The 15260-nt window shown below is 37.9% G+C and overlaps 1 protein-coding gene across 1 annotated transcript in view; it reads right to left on the bottom strand.

The window, feature by feature from the left end:
* Positions 1 to 15260, bottom strand: part of IntS6 (integrator complex subunit 6) — a 128811-nt gene that overhangs the window by 10739 nt on the left and 102812 nt on the right. Inside the window, exons 8-11 of the mRNA XM_081756020.1 lie at positions 14934 to 15161; positions 10933 to 11182; positions 4791 to 4985; positions 484 to 620 (exon numbers count right to left, since the gene is read on the bottom strand). Coding sequence (XP_081612146.1) covers positions 484 to 620; positions 4791 to 4985; positions 10933 to 11182; positions 14934 to 15161 — 810 coding nt within the window. The remainder of the gene's footprint in view (positions 1 to 483; positions 621 to 4790; positions 4986 to 10932; positions 11183 to 14933; positions 15162 to 15260) is intronic.

Consider the following 15260-nt stretch of genomic DNA (forward strand, 5'->3'; position numbering starts at 1 on the left):
TATGATTGTGGTAACTTGCATTTCATTATCTCCTTTCACTGATGAATAATCAAGCAAAAGAAGAATGGTAAATTTTGTATTATTTTTAGTAAGGCAGGCTCTTAACAACCAATAGCGTTCAAGGATTATGGCCTATTCTCATACATTCGTGTGGAGAGTAATGTAAACTTACATGATCGGGTGCAAGTAATCTCACAGATTAGACGTTCACTACTGCAGACTACATTGAACTGGCAAGAACAACAATGAGGCTACCATATAGATGACGTTAAAATAGGAAGTTACAGTAGGGCCAGTGTCATTCAATGAAATTTGTCAGATGAAAATATTTGCTCTTCATCCAGATCATATGCGCCCGTCGGAGGATTAACAATGATTCCGAACTCTCCAGCTGCTATACGCCTTGAGATAATTGTCACAGTTTCCTCTCAATATAATTTCAAAATATTTACCTAGTATGAATAATTCGTAAATAATAATTACCTTGTCTATCTTAAATGGATTTCCAAACATATGCTGCCTAACTGGGGTTGACTCGATCTCCCTAAGCATCGGCGTCATTCGTTTGAGGTACTCTTGGTAATTACCCATTTGACCAACAGGCATACTGTGTATTTGATCTGCAAATAATAACATATCAATAGCATCACCGTCTTCAAGTATTCTGCTATCAATAACGACATAACGGTACATTACAATCCTCAAGTAAGTTTCTCTAGGGCGATGAACACAAAGAAAACAATGACCTTGAAATATTTATTACTATAGATAAAGCACAAGTGACACTACTTTTCGACATACTCACCATAGGAATTCAGCCACTTGTCATAACATGGGAAAAAATTTTTGAATTTCAGTCATGAAAGACAAATGCTTGGAAGTGGAATCAGGAGTTGATTTTGAGTTTAACGTCCCGTTCAGCAACGAGGCTATATGAGACGTGGACCTACTGTTTAACGTGGAATCCCAACCACATGAGCTCCCGCCGGGAATTGAATCCGGGTGTCCCACGCCAATGGCGCACACGCTAACCACTTAGCCACGAGGAGCTCGGAAGTGGAATCAGTGTCAATTGCTTCGGTACCTTCCTGGCGCACAATTTCTTGAAACCCAGGTTATCGTGACAATTTCGTGCAACAGAGATCTGGGAAATCTGTGGGAACTAGATGCTGAATTCAGTTCTCGTGAAGCGAAGGATCTTCAGAATGCGGTGCCGTACCAGGTTCATAAAGTATTGTGTCATGAGAGATGGTCGTGCACTTAGCAACTCACCAGTCAGTTTCCACAGATTACTCGATTCATGTTGCACGAAATTTTTACGACTCATCTGGGTATCAAGAAATGGTATGGCAGGTGGGTGCCGAAGAAACTTTCCAGGCAGCTGACCTTTACGACATCAGAATACGGAAGTTGATTCCACGGTATGATAAGTATCTGAATTCCAGTGGTGAGTATGCTGAAAAGTAGTGTCACTCTGTTATACGGACCAGCCAAAAGTGTAAGGCTAGTCTTATAAGAAGATTACCCTCGTTGGTGACCATAAAGAGTGTGAGTAGACACACTTATTACTGCCACTGTGCTGTATCTGTAGCAATAAATGTTTCAAGGCCACTGGGTCTTCTTTGTGCTTACCGCCCAAGAGAAACTTACTTTCTGAACGCGCCTCATAGCAAATATTTTTAACAAACTGTTTTACAGCTCTTCTCGACTTTTTGTTATGTGACTTCTATGCTTCGCTGATAAAAGTATGACATGTTGATCGGAATATTCCTTCTGTAAAATCCCATACCTCGAATAAAATAGCTTTTAAAATGGAAACTAATGGAAGCAATTTCCACGTTATCTAATTATGAAGGTCAGTTGCTAAAAATATTTCTTTTGATAAACCGTTACAACGTTAAGAGAGTTTCACATATGTTTGAAGTTCTGAAAATACATTATTTCGAAACATGTGTGAAACGTTTTTAAGCTTTAATACGTTTTCAGAAGAAACATTCAGGTCTCCCCGCTGGCCTGGTGATAGATCGAATTGAGTTGATTTTGAGTTTAACGTCCCTTTCAGCAGCGAGGCTATATAAGACGGGACCTACTGATTAACGTGGACATGAGCTCCCGCTGGGAATCGAACCCAGTGGTGATAGATCGAGTCTGGTGAACAAGGTCCCAAGTTCGATTCCTGTTGGGACAGTCCTGAAATTTGAAAGTAAGGGGCTTCGGATAAACTTTAATATGTTGGTCCACGTCTGTGATAGCCTCAGTGCTGAGAATGGTGCTAAACCCCAATCAAGTAAAAAAGAGAAACAGTTTTAGCAACTTTGACCTTCATAATTTGGTACTATGCAAAGAGCTTACATTGATTTTTATTGTAAAAGGACTTTTATTCAAGGTATAGGATTTGTAGAGAAGAAAAATTCCCATCAACATCACATATTCCCTATTAGCAGTGCAGCTAATAGAGCCACATTGAAAAAGAGGGGAGAAAAGCTGTGAAACAGTTTGGGTTCGAAATGTTTTCTACAAAGATGTACGGTAAGATGTCTTTTGTCTTTTAAATACCTCTACTATGGTTCCCTATCAACAAATGCTAGTACTTCTGCATTAGTGTTTCATTCCACTCAGCTAATTTTCTCCACTTTTCCAGATTTTGAACTATTACAAACGCTTTTCAGCACTGTTTCCTAGTGTCCACACCTCTACTGTACAATACTTTACACATTTAACGAGTTTTCTGTAGCTCTTTATTTGACAGCCCAACAACTGTGATTTTTATTCCTATCCTGGCTTTTGATTCTCGTTCACAATTCAGATCTTCATTAATAATATTATCTAAGCACTTAAACGAATCAACGAATCTTGTTCTATTCTCTCATCTTCAAATCTAATTAAATGTAGTTGCTTTGGTAAAATGAATTTGCACATTATATATATATATATATATATATATATATATATATATATATGAGGGTTGTTGCTTTTCTTTTAACGGAAATGGAAACAAAGAAAAAAATCCTTAAATATTCAAACAAAGTTAATTCATATGTAAACATTGAATGTAGGGACTTGGATGAACATACACATCTCCATCGGGATATAGCACAAGAGAAATTAGTGTAACAAATCGTTCATTTTGTGTGTGTTTTACTTTAAATTACAACATTACAAACCATTACAAATACAATAATTACAATTATGCTCGGATACTTCCAATCCACATTACGCAGAGAGTGTATACATACACGCATAGTTGTAATTGTGCTTGTAATCGTTTGAAATGTTGCAATTCAAGGTAAAACATGTATGAAACGAATGATTCGTTATATTCATTTTTCTCGTGCTATATTCCCATGGGGATGTGTATATTCATCCAACTTCCTACATATAATGTTTACATATGTACTAACCTTCCATTTGCACATCTCAAAATGTTTTGCTTCATCCCCATTCTCGTATTTTTTTTAATAAAAAAAAAAAGTTGTGACTTTTGCGATAACCCTTGTGTATATATATATCAGGGTGTTTCAAAAGAACACCGATAACGTTTGGGAAGTAACAAAAAGTATAGATCAACCTGGGTGCAAAAATCCGTCATTTCGGAGTTAACGGTCCATAGCTCCAAAATTATGGGATCTAACGTAGTCAGGTCAAGATTCCACTTAGGAACTAATATATGCGCTATCCAAAAACACGTTTCAGAATCCTGCGATACTCAAGCAACAATTCTTATAGAAGAGTTTGGCTACGGGCATATAATTTGAAGTATTCACCAACTACCTCCGGCAGCCTGTAACTTCGAAACGATTGATTTCTGCTCTCAAGTTGGTCTACACTTTTTGTCTTATCTGGGTGTCAGGAATCACTTCCCAGGCGTTGTCGATGTTGTTTTGAAACACCCTGCGAAATTTTACTTAAAGTATGAGGCTGAAGAAGGTATCAGTAAAACCAACCCATTCAAGTCCACTTCACTTGAAAGAAAAGGGAATACTTCCCCATATAAACCAATGGGCTAAGAAAAAGATGGTGCAGGTACTCGACATCGTTAAGTCTTACTATCTATCATAACGTTACTTTAAGTTTTACTTAAGTTTTACTTTCATTACATTCTGTTTCAGCTGGTTACTCACAATTGCTCCCAGCTAACGACGTGATCAGTTTCTCTCCTCTCATATATTCCCTCCACATTACACTTGCCTACTACAATACTTTTTGTCCTTCACCCAAACAATATTACAGGCTCGCATTACAATTGCATATGCAATCGTTTCCAGTTCTCTATGGCTTTTGCTATTTTCTTATAATTTTATTCTACTTCTTTAGTAATTTACGAGGATGTGGCTATTTAGACTAGTACTAGACATTGATCTTTCCCTTAAGTCTTTCTACAGTAACTATCGTCCACAAATTCTACTTTTACTACCTTCTATTTTAGGGATTTATCCAAAATTACTTCTACTTCAGTTAATACTATTTCACTTCGAAATCCCCCTTAACTTCATATTTCATTCAAAATATTTATTTTCTTCCGTCTCTAAGATTCTGTAATTTTTCTCCTTGCAACATGGTTGTAAGGTTCATGTCCCTTCCCTTCCTCCCCCTTTCCCCGTATAAATTTTCGTATGATCCATTATCGGATGTCACTATCCAAATATAGTTATGTGACAGAGAGATACAGTAGAGAGCAGTGACAGAGATACAGTAAACGGCCTCAAAAAATTACAGACTACAATATACCACCATTGGTAAAATTAAAATAAAATAAAATAAAAAATAACTAAATTACAATTTTAACTTACCTTCGTCTTGAAGTCTCATATGCGACAACGACGGCTGTAAGAAATTCGCTCTCATTCTCACAACCTGATCAAGCAGAGATCGTCGAGGAATATCGAAAGGGTTTCGATAACTTTGCGTTCGCATGTTACGATCCTTAACTCCAACTACAAATCCGCTAAATTCGTTCAATTGCTCACGGAGTGATGTAAATTTATCTGGAAAAAACAATAAATAAATAAATAAATAAATAAAATTAAAAAAATCAAACCGATTAACATTTCCCGTGCCTGATGTTAATACAGAGGGGTGATCAGAAAGTAAGGTTACAAAGCATACAGTGAAACGTGCATATCGTCACTGCGCCTCGAAGAACGCTATGTGTTAAAATCACAACTTTTCAGGAGAAGCAAAAAACATTCCAAACTCTTAAAATTTTGCCAAATACACGGAAACACTTGAAAAATGTAATAAAATTGGTTCTGAGTATATTATGCACTGGACATTGTTGTAGCGTACTTCAACAATATTATATTACTATTTTTGTGTCTATTGCGCCTTTATAAGCACATAGAGGTTTTGTATACATTAATCAATTCGTACGTGATGAGAACCTAAAGCCTTTAATTTCTATCTATTATTTTTTCATTATTGTAGCGAAACAATTGAATATTCACTTCTCACATTATATGGGTCGGTACCTGACAGCTTTCAGGTTTATTTGCACCTCATAACTCATTTTCGACAAAAATGTCACATAGCGGTTCTTCGAGGCGCAGCGACGATATATTTCATACAGCCAACAGATAGTACATACACTAGTTTATTTTTCGACAGTCTCCATATCGGTTGAGACACCTGTCGCATCGTGCGATAATTTTGAAGATTCCCTCCTGATAAAAATCTTATCCTTGCGTGTTCAGCCACGTTGTCACTGTCCAATGCTGCAAAATATCATGCACAATGTGACAAACGCTTCCGAACGACACTCCCAATTCCGCCATCAGATGCCGCAGCGTTATCCTCCTGTTGTCCTGAATCTGCTCCTCCACACGAGGTGTGTTCACATCTGTTGATGCCGTGTTAGGTCGGCCACTGCACTCCTAGTTGGTGACGTTCTCTCTATCAGTCGCAAACTTTAGACACTATTCCGCGACATGCTGACGAGACATTACAGTCTCTCCGTAAACCTCTATGAGCTGCCGGTGAATTTCAGATCCGGTTACATGTTTCGCCCACAGAAATCGAATAACTGAGCGGGCTTCTTCGCCGAGTTCCGAGTTTTATCATTAGGGTAATGTGTAGCCACAGGAACGTTGCCAAAGGTGTTGAATGCTGAAGGAAATTACTTCGAACCCTACAGGTACACTCATGTTTAAAATGATTGTAACGTATATATAACTATCTTCCTGTAAGAATATAATTTGATAATGATTTTGCAGGGTACTTTTAATACTGATACTATGTGTATAATCAGGAAATTTATATTTGTGGTAAATTTCAAAGGAAAAGAATTATAAATACGAAAATTAGAATGAATAAAATAAAATGTTGCTAAATGGACAAGAAAGTTTTATTTTCGTTTTATTGTTCTTACTTACTGCTCTTTTGACATGAAATTTGCCACATACATGTCTTTGTCAATTATACACATACTAACATTATAAGAAATACCGGGCGAATTCGTTATCAAATTATATTCCTACAACAACATTTTTATAGACATGTGACAATTTTGGAGATGAGTACGTACCGTCCACTGTATTGATCTTTGTTTATCACTGTTCTAAAACGGCAAGAACTTTTTGGTTACCTTGTACAACCAGTGAAGAAATAGGGAAATATTGAATGCAAGATGCCCTGCTGTCAGTTATGGGAAGCAACATGACTTCCATAAGAGTACTAGTCGAAGATTCGCGAGTACCTGTGCTTAAATTAAATGCATAACTTCTATCAAGCGGCGTGTGAAGCTGTAGACGCGATATCCGGACCTATAAGCTGTTGGACTAAACTTTCACAGATATTAGGGACACAAACTTACTGTAATCACACCGGCATCGCAGAGGGGTACAAATACCTAGCATGAGTCTAGGTAATAGTAGTGCTGTGGGAAAGACGACGACGTGGTTGTGGAACAAGTGAATACATGATTATCGTTGGACAATGGTTTGTAGAACAAATGTACATGGGTGCAACATGTACACTCGTGAAGAATTAGGCGATATGCACTTCATATAGCGGTTAGTGGATGGTAATGCATGAGAACAACGAGTGTATCAATGACACTTTACTAGGCCCGTACATTCGTACATACTTCCATAGAAACTTATGGGAAATAACTATCGAGAATTCCTGGAAACCCACATTCTGGATGCACTGGAAAACCTGACCCTGACATTGCGTCCATCGTTGCATTTCATACACGACGGGATGTCCCCTCATTTCAGTGTTATAGCACACCAGTATTTAAATGTAGTGTTCCCTGACAGACAGATTAGGCGTAAAGGACCAGTTAGTTTGCCCCCATACTCACCAGATATGAATCCTCTGCACTACTATTTGTAAAGAAATTTAAAAACTACAGTCTACAAATCTGGTGTGGATACTGTGGAAACGCTCCATATACGTATGACGCAGCTTGCCAGAAAGTACGGAATAACCCTGGAACTTGGAAGCGTATGAATATGTGGCGACACGTTGAAGCTTGCATTCAGACCGGAGGGAGACATTTTGAACATTTACTCTAACGTACTACTTAATGATACTTGAACATAAATATATATATGGCAGCACATTTACTGTAAATGGTTGTAGCTCTTGCATTTTTTTTTAATAATAATAATAATAATAATTTATGATGATGCCTGGTGTACCTATGTGATTGAATTCTTGCGTGTGCTTCTGTCACTGTCACTGGTGGCAGTGTTGGCACTACGCTAAGGAAATAAACGCACGAAGTTTTGTTTATAACTTGAGTTTTTCTTCTTATTTTTCCACAGCTCAATACAACAGGCACAAACGCATCTTTGTTGGAATTTGTAGCCCATATTGTTTCCACTGATATATCACGCATGACTCCCTGTTCATTATCGGGGAAACAGTGGTGGAGAGAATGTGACAGTCACATTCGTCAATTCCAGGCCCAGCGTTAGGCGGGTAACGCTTGTAAGTCCGTATTCATGCATTTCCGAACATATAGTCATATAAACTTTTTACTTGTTTTGCCATACGGAATCAACCCCTGAAGTTTGACCGTGTATATATTTGTTACACCTTATATATTTGGTCTAGGAATTAATTCGTGCGGTTGGTACGCACACATTGAAGCTGTAGTACAAACACAAAATACATAGATACCTTAAGAAAAATATTGTCCATCGCTAGCCACCACTTTCGCCCATCTGTCAGGCAATGTACGGATTCCGTGGCGAAAGAAGTCCTCATCCTTGGAAGCGATCCAATCAGAGACCCATGTTTCGATATCTTCTGAAGAAGTAAACCGCTGTCCAATCAAATCGTTGTTCATGCAATCGAACAAGTAGTAGTCCGAAGGAGCAACGTCTGGTGAATACGGCGGGTGGGATAAAACTTCCCATCCGACATTTTCTAAATAGGTTTTGACCGGTTTTGCGACATGTGGGCGAGCGTTATCATGTTGAACAATAAGTTTATCATGTCTGTTCTCCCATTCTGGTCGTGTTCTGGCCAGAGCTTGCTTCAAACGCATTAATTGTCGTCGATAACGTTCTCCATTCATAGTTTCACCCGGTTGCAGCAGCTCATAGTACACCACACCTTTTATATCCCACCATATGCACAGTATAACCTTTGCACAGTGAATATCTCGTTTTGGTTGTGATGGACCTGGTTCACCTGGTTTCACCCAGGCCTTTTTTCGTTTAGGGTTCTCGTAATGGATCCACTTCTCATCACCCGTAATAATTCGATGCAGAAACCCCTTTCTGCTCTGTCGTTGAAGCAGCAATTCGCAAATGGTTTTTCGTCTTTCAACGTCTCTGTCTTTCAATTCATGTGGAACCCAATGTGACATCTTTTGAATCATTCCCATGGCTTTTAAGCGTTTGGAGACTGTTGTTTGATCAACGCCTAATGCTGCTGCAAGTTGTTCCTGCGTTTGACACGAATCCTGCTCGAGCAATGCTGTCAATTCTTCGTCTTGAAATTTTTTTGGCTGTCCAGCTCGCTCTTGGTCTGCCAAGCCGAAATCACCACTTCTAAACCGTGCAAACCACTTCTGACACGTTCGCTCAGCTAGAGCATGGTCACCATACACTTCCACCAAAATACGATGACTTTCAGTCGCACTTTTCTGCATGTTAAAGTAATGCAGCAGGACACCCCGCAAAAACACTTTATCAGGCACAAATTGCGCCATGTTCACTTAACTACAAACTGGTGTTGTTGACGCTTTAATCCACTGCCCTATACTACGAACGATACGCGATGACAGGGGTTTGCAACACATGTGTGGATACACGGAACTGTGGGACGCTCCGTTCGTTGCGCCATCTCTTGTCCACCCGCACGAATTAATTCCTAGACCAAATATATATATTGGCGCAAAAGATCTGCTCGCCGAGCACTGTGAGGGCGAGCGTTGTCATGCCAAAACAAACCGCAGATATTAGCAGACCACGACGTTTGTTCTGGATGGTTCTTCTTAGTTTCTTGCAAATATTACACTCAATTTCAAACTTGATTGTTGTCACGCTTCATGAATTCGACAAGCAAGATTTCCTTAGGATCCCAAAACAAGGTGGCCATAATCTTTCTCGCTCGCAAAGTTTGACGGGTCCTCCTAGATTTGCTTGGAGTAGCGGTATGAACCCACGCCATTGACTTATTTTGTCTCAGCGTGTACATACGCCACTCAAGTTTTGATCTCGGTCGTTATCCTGTTTTAAAAATTCCTCTCCTTCTGTGCAATATCAGGAAAGAAAGTTTAAGGCAAATCCCGTTCGATTGGTTTTGTGGATCTCCATTAGAATTTCCGGTGACTACCTCCTACAAAATAGTCCGAGAAATATTCTGATATTGTTCAGAAAGTTCAACAACTCTCGGTTCTCACGAACTTTGACGTCAATTGTATTGACGAGATTATTATTAACTACAGAAGGCCTACCAACTTCTTGGTTCATCATGAATGTTCGTTCGTTCTTCTATGAAAACTGATCCACTGGTGCACATCATCTTCACTCTTAATGTCAGTGTCTTATACAGAACATGCGCGGCTGAACAATGCCCTCACTAGCAGTAGCTGGAAACTTATAGAATCACGGATTGCGTGGCGTGACCAACGGTGACATTCTGCTCACTACTACTAGCGCCACACAACAGCGGTTACTTTCCTAACTATCCTCGTATGAATAAAAGAACCTGAAATGTTTCCGAATATATATTATCTTCCGGAAAAAATATTCAACCCCACAGAGTACACTACCTGCTGTGGATTTTTTTTCAAGGACGTCATCGTTATATTGTAGAGCTATTAATGAAATATAAACAAAAATCGCCTAGTTGGTTTTGGGAAAATGGTGCAAAACGAATTTACCCCTAAGAGCAAACCAACTCTTTTATTTTTTCCCCCCAAAGGTGTGACATATCAATATTAGAGGATTGTTCATGAAATACTGATGTACCTTACTTTCGCGGGTGGTAAGAAAATTAGAAAATTTTCCTTGGAGAGGATGGGAAAAAAATTATAAAATTTGATCACAGAAAGGTGGGAAGAAAATTTTCCCCTGGAGAATCCTATAAAAATCTTAAATTTAAAATCTGGTTTGGATAATTGCACGGTATGGCCTCTACGCGAGTGTACATACATCAGGATGGACATATAGGCACATAAAATCACTTGTAGCATGTAGCGATCATCAAACGTGAAAATTCCTTGAAATCCTAGTTTTTGAGGATTATACATTTAACCAACCCAAAACTAATCTATTATAATTCTCACTCTATCCTAGTATTTGTTGACAGCTGTATCAGGTCGCAACTCAGGAGATCAGCCTACCACTTGAAAAGAGGTTATTGGGTATATTACTGGAGACTGTAACAGTAGAAATTTAATAATAATAATAATAATAATAATAATAATAATAATAATAATAATAATAATAATAATAATAATAAACGAGTACTTACCTTGCAACAACGGATGCGAAACCAAATCCTTCTTCAACGTCGATCGCGGAACTACCCGAATTCCTTCCGGAGATATAGACTTAGTTTTCCCGACTTCATTACATAGCTTATCATATTCTAGTTTCGCAGTGTTTTTGAGGCGCTTGAGGTAATTAAGAACACTATAGCTGAGACTATTTTCCATGCTGTCTGGAATTAAACTTTGTGCTAACGTAGGCGCACCCATTCTTGTTAAGGCTCGTCGAAGAGGCTGAAGAAGAGATTGGAAAAAGTTAGGTTTTAAAAAAATGGATTTGGAAATTATATACGATACATAAAATGCTTTAAAAAAGCTATTAATTAATTACAACCTTTAAACAAGCGAGCTTTACATTATGAAACTACGCCAGACTTGCGAACTTTGCAAATCCTAATCCTAACTATATATAAAACTACATGAACTCACTGATATAAAATAAAGGGTACTTCCGGTTGACGTGGAAAGTTGAAATTTGGCAGGATTGTAGCTTTCCCAGGACTAACCCACAACAAAATTGCCAAAAGTGAATTTTTTTATTTTAATTTTTAGGGGGTCTAAAGGGAGAATGAAGAAGTTCCCCATGTTATTTAAATGGGTCTTTTTTAGACCTATAAATTCATTTTTTAGGTATTCGCAATTGGAATAAAAACTTGAAATTCGGTATGCTTGTAAGTCTTCGTTAGCGTTACTTAAGTAAATCACCAAAATAAAAATTTCCAAATTTAGAGTGTTTTTATGGGAAACTAAAAAATCTTTCACATGTTATTTATATGGGACATCTTCTAAATGTTCAAAACTTCCGACAGGATTAGAATGATAAAATTTGACATGGTTGTAATCTTCTGAGAATAACCTACAGGAAAACTGCCAAAGTGAATATTTTTAGTTTTTAAGGGGTCTAAAAGGGAAGGATGAAGAAATTCCCATGTTAGTTAAATGGGCATTTTCTTGGGATACAAAATCTTATCTTTTAGATAGTTGAACTAGGAAAAGAAACTTGTGGGTTTAAGAGGTCCGAGGTCATAGGCAGGACAAGCGTGGGAGTCTAGGCGAAGTTCCCAGCTAGCCAAAGGCTAGGTCGATACTAAAACCAGAAGTAATAGATCTATTAACTTCCCATTGCAGTAAAAGGTTAAGGTCCGAGATGGAACCTTGTTCTTCAAACCCTGAATCCATATCAAAACAGGTAGTAGTTATCGATTACAATTACTACTATATAGGAAACAAAAATCAAACCGGAAGTTGTATTGGTTTTACTACTTTTAGTTTCAGTAAAAAAATAAGGGCATATTAGAATAAGGTAGCAGTTTCTCCTGAAAGTAGTTGAAAGAAGAGAACCTTCAATTGTGAGGCATGGATGGACGCCTAGTCTTGATGCTACTATACCGGATGACTCTCCTCCATACAAGTACAGGATTTTTCCCTATGGTGAAAAATGCTAAGGTGAAGTCAAATTGATATTAGATTAATAATTTGAATTCATTTTAGCATTTTCGGTGACGAGATCTTCCCACAGTCAGAAACCAGTCATGATCACAAATATCTTGCAAAAAAATCGTATATTTAAGGTGCCTTGTCTGGAAGTTCTTTGAACCATTTCCTTTTTTTTTCCTTTGGGGGGGGGGGTACATATATGCTTCGTCCTGTGTGACAACGTATTTCTATCATACCTCGCTAAATGTACTATAAACATTTGTCAACATTCTATGTTGTGTCATCGTGTCATCATTTTATCGTTAACTATGCGAGATAATCACTTCATGTAACTGTTCCTACAGTTTGTTCAGAACTTGAACACGCATAAGCAGAGAAATATCTACGTAGAGAAAAATCAATTGCCCTTTAATGATTAAAAAACTAAGCAGTAGACCCAGTCGCACATAATCTCATGTTAAAATGTACGTTTTCCAACTTTTCAAAGAACAACTGCTACATGTCGATTCCAATCGATTTTAACTGTAGTTTCTCTCCGATATATATATATGATGAAAGTTGTATTTTGCATACAGCGTAAATATACAGGGTGGACTATTCAATTGTCTTGATACGCCTTTGAAAAAACAAAAAAAAAAAAAAAAAAAAAAACAGATACAGAACGCTGAAATTTTATACCATGCAAGTATATTGTCTGAAATATTCTGTGATACCACCAGGTTAACAGGTTGTCAACCTAATATTATATAATCTTAATTGCACTACTAGAGATTATTGTATATTTCATATTACATGTTAAATGAAAACTTACAATATTAGATGTATTATTTATTGTAGCAAACTAAGGAGGCTACAGTATCACAAACATTCAAATTTCGGTGGCCTCCACAGCAGTAACAACGCAATGGGGACGGACGGGGCAATGCACGTCTAAGATACTTTAGTGGACGTGATACTTATCTAAAAGTCCTTTGAAAAAAGTCCAACTTTTAATTCCTTATAACTTTGATTCTACTTGTTCAAAATATGGTGACCGTAATACTCGACCCTTAGGTACTTTGGTTGTGTTACCCTGTCCATGTCATTTGCGTAATTGCTGTTGTAGAATCCTCCAAAATTCGGCTTTTTTTCGATATCTGTAATACTGTAGCGTCCTTAAGTTTGACTTGGGGTCCCGGGTTCGATCCCAGCTCCCGTCAAGTGAACTTTGTGGTGGACAAACACCGTGTGCGTGGGTTTTCTCGGGGTTATCCCGTTTCCTCCCACTTTCTTCATTCCACCATTTCATTCATTACTCATCATCACCGTCTCCTTTAGCGTAACCGGCATAAAGTGGGACGTAAAACTCAAAGATTTTATTTTCCTTAAGTTTGAAACACTGCATTATAAGTGGGGAATTGTTACATGGTGTAGTGCCATTTGAAAAAAATACAACTTTATATTAGGTTGGAAACACTGTTAATTTGGTGGTATTTAAAAGTATATCAAACAATGTCCCCCTCTTGATATTTGTATGGTACGAAATTTCAGCGTTTTGTATCTGTTACTTCAAAAGTTATAAGGGTATGTTAAGATCAGTGATCCACCCTGTATACAAGAGTCAACCAAATTTCTTAGGTCTTTACGCAATTAACGAAAAAGACTCAAGGATTTTCTTTTTTTTTAATTTAATGCCCCACTCTATCATTGAGGGTATATGACACATGGATTGACAGCTTAACGCGACATTCGAACAACACTGGGAACCAGAGTCTCCTGCATCGAAGTTTCGTAACACTGTAAGTTTCCAAGCTAGGAGGATTCACTATAGCGATAGGGAACTCATGTTGAGTATTGTACAGTGCAGAACAGAAATTTGGATACTTCACTTTGAGGGTGCAACTTAGGGGAGGAGGATATATATATATATATATATATATATATATATATATATATATATATATATATATATATATATAGGATCGAAATGATTGACATTAGTGTCGAATTCATAGTTTGTGGGTCACTAAGAAGAACAGTGACATTTCAAATACCGTTTAAATCCAAATTCAGCCCCCATTAGTACTCCTAAGGGAAAATGCTGACATGTAAAAATAACTGAAAATGACCGATATTAGTATAGAATTCATAGTTTTTGGGGTCCCTAAGTTGATTTGTCACAGTTTTGGTGCCCTTTATGTTGAAAATGAAACTATTCTCCCCTGCGAAGAACGGGCATTTTGCTAGTGGATTGAGAAAACTAAAGAAGAAAAGAATATTGGAGGAAGCATTATGCAGGAAAAGAAAATGCTTATGACTTTGAGAAGAGATCTTAAGGAATGCAACAGGTGTAGCAGAGGATATAAGAGGACACGATAACCAGAATTAATATGGATAATTCCTATACTAAGCTGCCTTGACGTTACGGAAATTACGGTAAGTGATCATATTGCTTTGAACTGCGGCAAACGACCTTACGGTGATGTGTGAATCCCAAGGATAATGACGACCACCATAACCACTTTACAGAAAACTCGCTGTTAGTGATCCAACCTAATTGGCTACTTACCCCGGCATAGTAGGCAGGCATCGTTCGCAGGTAGTTGGAGAACTGCATCCGCCACTCACTCGTTGGTTTCAGTCTGTGAGTCTTAAAAAGCTCGTCCAACAGTGGCAACAGCACTGGGTAATTATAAGGCATCACGAACAGATTAACACAGCTGAGGTTGGTGCTAGCCTTGAGGTAGCCGAATGGATGACCCACTTCAGAGTTTTTATAGCTGTTAGCCACGAACACCTGCAAGCAGACAAGAAGAAAATACATTTAGTAGAGAAAAATATCAAATAATTACCTTACTAAAGAAGTAAAGGAAATTGATACAGATCAGTGCTGTTC

Source organism: Thermobia domestica, chromosome 4, assembly GCF_964235325.1.
Source record: "Thermobia domestica chromosome 4, izTheDome1.hap1.1, whole genome shotgun sequence".
NCBI lineage: Eukaryota > Metazoa > Arthropoda > Insecta > Zygentoma > Lepismatidae > Thermobia > Thermobia domestica.